The sequence below is a fragment of the Poecilia latipinna genome, unplaced genomic scaffold, assembly GCF_001443285.1.
Source record: "Poecilia latipinna isolate Pla-1442-1.1 unplaced genomic scaffold, P_latipinna-1.0 Scaffold1785, whole genome shotgun sequence".
Taxonomy (NCBI): Eukaryota; Metazoa; Chordata; class Actinopteri; order Cyprinodontiformes; family Poeciliidae; genus Poecilia; species Poecilia latipinna.
Genome location: NW_015114401.1, coordinates 109911 through 119799, shown reverse-complemented (window position 1 = coordinate 119799; position 9889 = coordinate 109911). Strand labels below are relative to the sequence as shown.

Genomic DNA, 9889 nt, shown 5'->3' with positions numbered 1-9889 from the left:
GTGAATACGCTGCTTTTTCAGTCTATATACTCCAGTTTATGATTAATCGTTTACTAAATTAGTTGACAATTAATCGCTGTGAATCCGATTAATCGTTTCGGTCTAGTGTGGATGTAGTCGGGCGTTTGACAGATTGACTGACAGCAGCTGTGCCATCTGTATTCTGACGGATATTCAACTGGATGATCTGTGAGCTCATGCATTTTAAATGCAGCCGTTAATCGTTTTTTCATGTTTATCTCTCTTTTTTTTCTATAAAATGCAGAAAGGGATCCCCATCGGGCAGTTCTGCAAGGACTTCAATGAGAAAACCAAGGAGCTGAAGGAAGGCATCCCACTTCCCATCAAGATCCACGTCAAGGTGTGTCTCTTTAACCCATCTCTGACCCTCCTCTCTTAACACCCATCCCTCCCACAAATGGGGTTAATCCCACTGCAAGCTGCATAGCATCACTGGAGCGCCTCCATTATTCATACTCCACCACTGAACTAAGCCTTTCTATTTGCATTCATTAATGAAGCAACAATGCCCAGAGGAGCTTGGAGTCAAGAGGCATTAAACACACGGAGGAGACACGACTTACTCATAAAATGGGTGTTAGTTTGTATTTTACTCCAGCAGATATTGTTTTGACTCGTCGTACCTCCTCCTCACTTTGTGTGTTGTTTCAAATCAGGAGTTGTGTCCTCCCAGCCGGCTGAATGTGAGTTATAATGAGATTTGTGCTGAAAAGAGGGGGGGTGAGCCTAATCCTTTAAAAGGCATGAATTTAGTCTCCGACGCAATATCCAGCAACAGCTCTGCCAGCACAGCAGGGGCTTATGCATTAGTGCCATCTGCTGGTGGGTGTTGCTGCTCTGCATGCTGGGTTTATTATAGATGTGTTCGTTTTACTGCTGCATTTCGGCTGCGGCGCATCAGCGGCTTCCAGCAGATCGCTTTAAAGGGCGAATGAGCAGTTTGGGCAGATGGAGCCAAACGTTTCTGTGCGTTAAATAAGAAGTCTGAAGCCACAGGGCAACAGCTGGAGATGGCTATGCAAGTATTTATGCCACTTCTCACATTTTCAGCGTGTTTTGTTGAGTTTTATCTAAGAGATAAAATGAAAATGATCCTCAGTTATGAATTACAATAAAAAGGATTCATGATTTTAATTATTTTAACCAATGATAATGTGTAAAATGTGGCTTTTGGCTAAAGGAAATTATAAAATGACATAATTTTATAATTAGGTCATTATAATTATAATTATATAATTATAATTATTATAATTAACACTTATTTACAAGTGTTACAACTTGTAAATAAGTTGTAGCACAACTTGTAAATAAGTTGTGCATTTTTTGCAATATATTCGAGGGTTGGTTTTTATGGCTGAAAACACATCACAATATAAACGTTTATTCTCAGTCAATGTTAATAATTATTGATTAGTTTTTTATTTTAAATATCCAAAATGCTGCCACACTGGTGATGTGACCTTTATTATTGCATCCTCAGTTTCCATTTGAGCTGTTATACTTTTCTCTTTTCTGATCTTTTTATTTTTAAGCAGCTGTGGGGCGCAGCAGCATGACAGCACATTAGGGCCATCGTAGATACAAAAAAGGAGGAGTAAATTTCTGCCAAAAACTCAGAAATCTTCAGATTAATCTCAGAAATTTTCAAGAAAAAACAAGAAATTTCTGAATTTGAAAAGTTGAAAATTTGCTAGAAAAAAAATTCTGGAAATGGAAATTTTCTGAGTTTTTTCTAGCCAATTCTTGACTTTTTAAATTTCCAAGTTTTCACACAAAATTTTCTAAGATTAAATTTGCCTCCCAAATTTTCAATTTTTGGAGAAATTTCCTTCTCTCTTCTAGAGATTTTTTTGGCAGAAATTATATAAAAAAATTTAATTAGATAATTTCCCTGACCCAAATATGCCGTTGTACAACAGAAATCAAGTTGCAGTTAAGTGGCATTTAAAGCAACATAAGATTCGACTCAGACTCGCGATTTGAGACTTGAGAACAGTTTTGTATTTTCTATGATTTTTTTTTCTGTTTTGTTTAAAATCTCTACTTCTAATCCTATGTAGCTAAATTAGTGTCAAAAAGATTCATAAAGCAAACAAGATTTGTAAATGTACAAAATGGTTCACAATGCATAAATTAGTTCCTCAACATTCAGCAGATTCACAAATTTACACGTTTCAAACTGCACAAGTACAGAGGAAATACAACTCAGCAAATCCCTAAGTTCACGGGTCATTCCGCCTGCTGATGAAATTTAAAGAAATAACATGATATTTGGTTTTACTGTGACAAAATGTTTAAGTCCTGGAGGTGTGAATACTTTTTTGATACATTACACACTTTCCTGTGATTTTTACCCTTCAGACTGAATTTGAGCTGCTCATCTGTATGCTGCGCTCCACCGTTTCAGCTGGCAATAAAGGATCACTATGACACATCACAGCGCATAAATAAATATTGTATTAACTGCGGCTGTGCCAACAGAGGGAGCTGCATTGTCCTTCTCTCAGTCTGGAGACGGTTTGTTCAGCAGTCGCTCTTCACCAGTTTGATAAAGACTGAGAAGTTCAAGGTACATTTGAGTTTAAAGACGCTTGTTGCTGTGAGACTGATGAAGATGTCACAGTAGTCATCAGTCAACAGGCGGCAGAGTTCATCACAGACGCAAATATGAACAAGGTTAACAGATAAATATCACCTGGAGCGGTGATGGTAAACATAGCAGTAAATGGACACCTCTGCATGAGAAGCTAACGTTTGCTTTTTAAGTAGCGAGGAAAAATAATGCTAATATGTTTTCCTTTGAACGAGCCAGACTTTCTGGTTATCGCTTCTTAATCAATACTTCCCCTGGCTTATTTACAGGTGCTTTGAAAGTTTTCTCTGGACTTTGTTTTTTTCACTCCTTAAGTCGACCATATACAGAAGCAGAACAGAAAATATTAAAGCTCCATCAAGGTAATTTCAATTCATCTGAAAGCTGCGTATAAGGAAGCATCTACTGAAGGATGATGAATAAAGCTGCAGTATGCAACTTTTGTGAAAAATATCATTTTACATATTTGTTGAAACTTACCATGTCATAACAGTTTGGTAAGAGACAGAAAATATGTGGAAAAAAATGTATCTCCTCTGCCTTCTCCCAATGCAAACTACAAACAACCAATCAGAACTGGGAGGTGGGTCTTAGTGTTGTCAATCACCCTCTGTGTGGCGCTGGTGGCTATTCTAAAGCCACCAGTGCCAGTGGATAAATGGTTTTCCTGTAACGGTAAGTTGTTACCACCATTTCCACATTTAGCAGTGAGCACATAAGGTTGATTGGCAGCGCTAAGACCCTCCTGCTGGCTCTGATTAGTTGTTTTTGACTACATTTCTTCAGACGGTAATAATAGGTCAGGAAATAGGAGGAAGAGATCGATCTTTTCACAGAGTATCTGTCTCACACTGTCACAAAATGGTGACAGTTTTAATAAATATGTAAAGGACATATCTTTTAAAATAAAAGTTACATACTGCACCTTTAGATTCTGTACCAGAAGTATTTCTTAGAGATATGACATTCAGATACAGTTCATCTGCTCTTAAGACATCTGAGGGCTGAGTCAGGTTCACTTTCTATGAAAAACAAAAACCGAACAGTTAATGGTTTTCTAAAGCAAAGAGAAGCACAATTCCAACCATATCTGCAATACAGTATGCAGGGTGATACAAACCAGTAATATATGATGTTCATATGTATGTAATATTAAAGGGAACAAATCCACATTTTGAATGTTTTTTTTTTTTACTCCCATTTGGGTTTCTGCTGCTCCTGAAAACAGCCCAAATGCTTGAAAAATGAATTAAAATACATCTTCTAGTGTCTCAAAGATTAGTTGTTTCAAAAACCTCCGGAAGCAGGCACTGCCCAGACGGTTACCTAGCAACCCCAGCAGAGCTCCACCTGTCTCCTAGCAACCCACTGGGGGTCGTTGCCAGCAGAAGCTTATTTTGATTTAAAGTGACAAGACGCCATAAAGAGACTAAAATCTCATTATCTATTATCTGTACACACAAAATGTAATGTGATGTTTTGTATAGACCACAGATCTTTCCTAATCTGCTCAAGGAAGCATAATAAGTAACCCTTATTAGTCTAATATTAAATAGTGTCTTAATTTACATTAATACAGTGTTTATTAGAACATTTCAGCCAACAAACAAAGCAAACTGATTTTAGTCTGGTTAAAACAGCTAGTTTTATTTTAGTAATAGCTGAAACGCGTGATGTTATAGAAAGTATAATGTTTGGACAAAACTAGGCAGATATTTTTATCTCCTTTGCTGCACTGTCCTAGTTGCTAAGATACTCAGGAGTATTTCTCACAATTGTTTTTTAAAGACGTTTTAAAAACTCCCATGCCGAAGCTGCTGTTATTCTTTTATTTATTTTTGCCCCCTCGTCATAAAACCCCCGGTGAACATGTTTGCTTTATTTTATAAAAATTGTTGAAAAAATTGTTGAAAAACAAGCAATAACAAGCAACGGCTTCTCCCTAGATGGAGAAAAATTCAGTTTCCTCTGCTGAAAGGTCACTGCTGGTAGATAACTCGATGCTGATGACAAATCACCAGCTCCGTCGGGTCGCCTCAGTCCAGCCCACGGCCGCCTGTTTGCTGTTTTATGTAAGACAGATAAAAATTGATCCAAAGCAAACTTTTCACCAGATGATTTATTGATTGGATCAGTGTGTCGGTTTTTGTTTTTACAGCGAGGTGGCAGAGAAAAAGGGGTCAGAATAACTCAGTGAGGCTGATGAGATTATTTTTACTCTGCTCCTGAGGGCAGCAAGGAGAGCAGGAGAGCAAAGAGGGAAATAGAAATACAGCCAGTGAGTTTATTATCATTTTATGAGGATGTGGGGGTTTTCTGTCGTCTTCAGAGTTAGCTGGGATGTCTTATCAAATTACCGGGGGACGAAATGAGTGTAAAAGACGCTTTTAGTGGCGATTATTCACACATAACAAGGTCCAAACTCAATGGTTTGTTTCTGTCTTAAAAGCTTTCCCTGCTGTAAAGAGACCCAGCAAAGATGTGAATAAAAACAAACTGTTCTTCTGAGGATTCATATGAGACCAAAATAATCTAAAGAGGAGCAAACATAGCATTTTAAATCTTTTAAATCTTGGCAAATCATCCAGGGTTTGAATGGAAACCAGCATCTCTGCAGATCCTTTAATACAGACGCAGTCATGTGAAAAACTAAGTACACCCTTTGGTGTTTACATTGAAATTAAGAGGAAATTAGTGACCAGGTTTTGGTGTTTTGGTGATCTGGAGCGTACACTGCAAAGGGGTTAAAAGAAAAAAAAGTAGCAATGACCTTAGATAAGCAACTGTTGTAGTTTAATTAAGAAATGTCATTGCACCAGAAAATATGGAAAAAGTAATTAAAAGTGAGGATTTATAGATATGTACACTTAAAAGACAAAACAAAACAAAAAAACATGTTTCACAGAAAATTTTATAACTTTTGAAAATAAAAAAATGTAAAGATAATTAAAATAAAATATCCAAAGATCATTTGGTTTATTGTTTGTTTGTTTAAAGAAAAAAATTGTATATATATTATAGCATATTTTAAAAACATGAAATACTAGTTTAGCAAAAAAACTAAAAACAAGAAAATTGTAATTTAGTTTTCTCAAAACAGAATAGAAAGACAGAAAGTCTTACAAAAAACATTAATCTTTATAAAAAAGTACAATTTAAAAATAAAAAATTATGTATTTATAAATATATTTCTATAAAACACAGAAAGGTAATATAAGATATTTTATTTAAATGCAAATATATGAAGAAAATACAATATAACAAACTGATGAAAAAGTTCTTAAAATAAATTTTAAAAAAACCATAGAACACTAAAAATGTGTTTTTGGCCTCAGAATTGTGTCAATTTTCAACAATTGTTTAAAACAGATTCAATTGAAACAGAAAAACTGTCAACAGACAGACCAATTTTCAGACTCACATTTTAAAGTTCAGGTTGTAAATCAATGTTCCTGTCAAGGTAAAAATAAGGCCTGAGGATTTTTCTTCTTCTTCACCACATCCTGTAAAAACAGTCAAGGACACTTTGCCCCCGCAGATAAAACCATGTGTATGTTCTGGGCTCCAGATCGCTCCGGCTGGTCTCTTGTTTGGCTCTTTTCTTCTGCTGTTTGGTATTCTTGCCTTCACTCTGGCAGTCTTAAAGAGTTACTGAGCAGAGGCTATGCTCAAATTATTACACTAGAAATAAAACTGTCCATAAATTAGTCTCCACTTATTTTCTTCGCCACTTGAATTCACTAAGCCATTACAAAACAATATTATCGTTTATCGCTGGACAATTTCAGTGTGTAGTGGTTCGGTTCGATTCCGATTTCTAGGGTCACTGTTCAATTCAGAAGCTATTTTTCTATTCAAACAGTGTAAAAATTCTGTTTAAAGTATCTATCAATCAATCAAATTTTATATATATATAGCACATTTCAGCAGCAAGGCATTTCAAAGTGCTTTACATCATTAAACACAAAAGCACAGAGTCATGCAACATTGAATCAACAATCAAAAACAGTAAATTTCCTGCAAGTCGAAGTTCTCCCCCTATGGGTACTTCATCAAAAACAAAAAAGAAAGTATGTGACTGACCAGAGGAAAAGACAGTAAACAAACTAGAAGTTTCCATATTGTAGCAAATGTGACTTCACACTTCATGAACTTTGTAACTGACAGCCGCTCTGGCAGGCGGTTGCTATGGAGTTGCTACGGCAACATTAAAGAGGCCCCAAGCTTAGAACTAGCTCTCGCCTCGTTCCTATCTAACTTATAAACAGTATAAGTACATTACAGTTAGTACTCAGTCACAGTTTTTGAGTACTCTATCCACCTCTGTGTAATACTAAGGTAAATATCAGTGATATTTACTGTAGTACTTACTGCCGAACTAGCAAAATTAGCTTAGCTAATGTTGCTTTTATCTGCCAGCTAACACGGACATGTAGGCTACGTGTTTGTTACTACATGTACTTCCTCTGCCAGTCTCGTTATTCACATGAAGAGTTTGTACATCCTTAAAAATCCATTTAAATATTGATAGTATGGGTTCATTGATTTCAGGTCATGTTGTATGCACTCTTTGTGTTCAATAGGTAGTGAACTGTATGAGATTGGAGGCAGCTTGTCCACATTGTCTGACATGTTTCCATTTGGATCAATCCCAACAGTATTTGTAAACTTTCTCCAAAATTCCATTGACATAGAATTAAATTTGTGGTTCTGATATGTGGAAATGTAAAAATTGTGATGAAATGATGAGTTGAGATTTTTTATGATGAATTGTTGCTCTGTGTTTCTGCAGCCTGACAGAACGTATGATCTGAAGATCGGCCAGCCCACCGTCTCTTACTTCCTCAAACAGGCAGCAGGAATCGCTAAAGGGGCCGGAAAGACAGGTGAGAGCATTGTGTCCTCTAACCTGGCTGTGGCAGGCGTCGCTCCATGTAGTCAGTGTTGAGATGTTTTATTCATGATAAGAGGGAGCACTGCAGCTCACACAGGAAGAAGATTTTTCCTGGATTTCCACCTTTTTGCTCCAAGCAATCCTCAGCCTTGTTGCCAAACACCAGAGCTGCGTCTGTTCTCACATCCACCTCCTACTCACTCTGTTTACTCCTGCAAACATTGTAGGAACGAAACGATTAATTGTGATTAATCGTTTGTTGAAACAATCATCAATTAAATCGTAACCTGGAGTATACAGACTGAAAAAAGGCAATTTGCTGAAAGAGCAACTCACTCAGAGCTACAAATAAGCCAAAAACTGTACAAACATATTTATGCTTTCTGCCTTTAAGGTAAAAAAAAAAGAAGAAGAAAAAAACACCAAGTGGCAGATTTATCTTCATCTGATTCAAATTCTGTAAAAATATCTCTTTCTAAGGACCTTTTGTTATTCAATTATTAATCAGTAAATCACAAAAATCTAATAATCAGCTCAGCCCTGATCTGGTAGGTCAAGCAGAAAGGTTGAGTTTTCTTCATGTGAAGAAATTTAAAAGAAATTTGAAGAATTATTTTAGCTGTAGATGCATTATTTGCTACAAACGATCAAGTATTCACTAAAGAAATGCTATGTTGCTGATTTTAGGAAATAAAATTGGCATTCTCTTAATAAAATGATTTGATATTTGCATCTTTTAATATATTTTTAATGTTGTATAAAAATACTGCTCAAGTGTTTGCAATAAGTTCAATTTTTCTTTATCAGATTAATTGATTAATCATCAGCGTAATCAATTAATTGATTCCTAAAATAAACATTATTTGCTGCCCTAAAACTTTCTCTGACTTGCACAAGCTGAAAATTGCTTTCTCTTATTCTTCTTGTAACTGTAAAGGCCACGAGACGGCGGGGATGGTGTCGGTGAAAGCCGTGTACGAGATCGCAAAGGTCAAAGGTCAAGACGAGTGCTTCAAGATAAGGGACACCTCCCTTGAGACGGTTGTCAAAACCATCATCGGCTCAGCCCGCTCCCTGGGAATCCAAGTTGTCAACGAGTAAGATCAGAATCTAATCTGAGCACCAATTCTCGGATTATGTTGCTATGCCCTCAAATGTCCACTAGAGGTCAGCAGAGAAACCGCAAAACTATTAATACCGATTTTTTTTTGCTGTTTGCATTTAAGATTAATAAAAACGAAAAACATGTGCAGCAAAGCAGGTTTTTACAACATTGAAAGTTTCTCAATGTGAAAAGGGAGGATTTGTAATTTGAAATGGAGACGTTCTTGAGTTTTAAGTCACAACTATGACTTCATTATGCATTCATTCAGCCATTAATGATCTGAAATTTCCTTAATTTGTCTACAAATTATTGATCTGCAAAATAGCTAATTTCCTCACAGAGCAACAAAAGTATAAATTGTTTTATTTGTCACATGTTTGCATTTTGATTTTGTAGAAAATCATGGACATCATATACCTGTGGACATACACTTGATTATCTGATTAAGTCTTAAAATCGAGGTTCATGTTGTTTGAGGTTAAAGGTCGTTTTAAATTCAATATATGATAATGAGTTAATTGATCAGACTCTTTCTTTCAGTCAAATGTTATAAAAAGAAAATAAATTATTCAACCAACCACTAATCACCTTAGTAAATAACATAAATACAATTATTAGTTAGTTTTGTCTTATTTTAAGTGTACTAAGAAATTTGCCCTAGAAACTAAATCAAAGTCAATTGATCAAATTGGTTATTTTTCCAGAGTATTGCTTGTAAGCAAACTTCCTCTGCACCATTTTACCTTTCATATAGACAGATACTTATCATTCATGACAAACGCTCTGCTCTGTTTATTTTACTTTTTCTCATTATTCAGAGACATTCTGCTTTTGCCTCCTTAAAATGCTTATCAAAGGATCTGTTGAAACCTGTCAAACCTAACGTCTGATAGGTGCAACACATTATGGTTTATTGCTTGTAACCTCAGAAGATAAATTGCTATCGTTGCCTCATTAATGGTGGATTCATCTGAAGGTGGTTGGTTCAGCGCTGCTGCAGTAAAGCATTTGTTCGCTGTCTGATCGTCCAGTTTTATTAAGATTAAATCACCGGGCGACAGCTTTTTATTGCTCACACTTATGGGGGTAAGTTGTGGTAAATCTGTGTTTCCTTGAGATAATTTTGTTTTATTTCCTGTCCAGTCTTTCAGCAGATGAGTACAAAGTCTTCCTGGAGCAGAGAGAGGAGAAGCTGAAGGCGGATGCTGCCGCAGCAGCTGCAGCCGCCGCAGCCGAGGCCACAGCGGGGAAAAGGAAATAAAAGCCTGCAATAGTT

The 9889-nt window shown here is 36.3% G+C and overlaps 1 protein-coding gene across 2 annotated transcripts in view; it reads left to right on the top strand.

Moving 5' to 3' along the window:
- Window positions 1-9889, top strand: part of mrpl11 (mitochondrial ribosomal protein L11) — a 91528-nt gene extending 81639 nt beyond the window's left edge. For both annotated transcript variants that reach the window (XM_015061149.1, XM_015061148.1), the window contains exons 3-6: window positions 266-361; window positions 7407-7500; window positions 8446-8605; window positions 9757-9889. In XM_015061149.1, the coding sequence (XP_014916635.1) occupies window positions 266-361; window positions 7407-7500; window positions 8446-8605; window positions 9757-9874 (468 nt within the window). In that variant the 3' untranslated portion in view covers window positions 9875-9889. The remainder of the gene's footprint in view (window positions 1-265; window positions 362-7406; window positions 7501-8445; window positions 8606-9756) is intronic.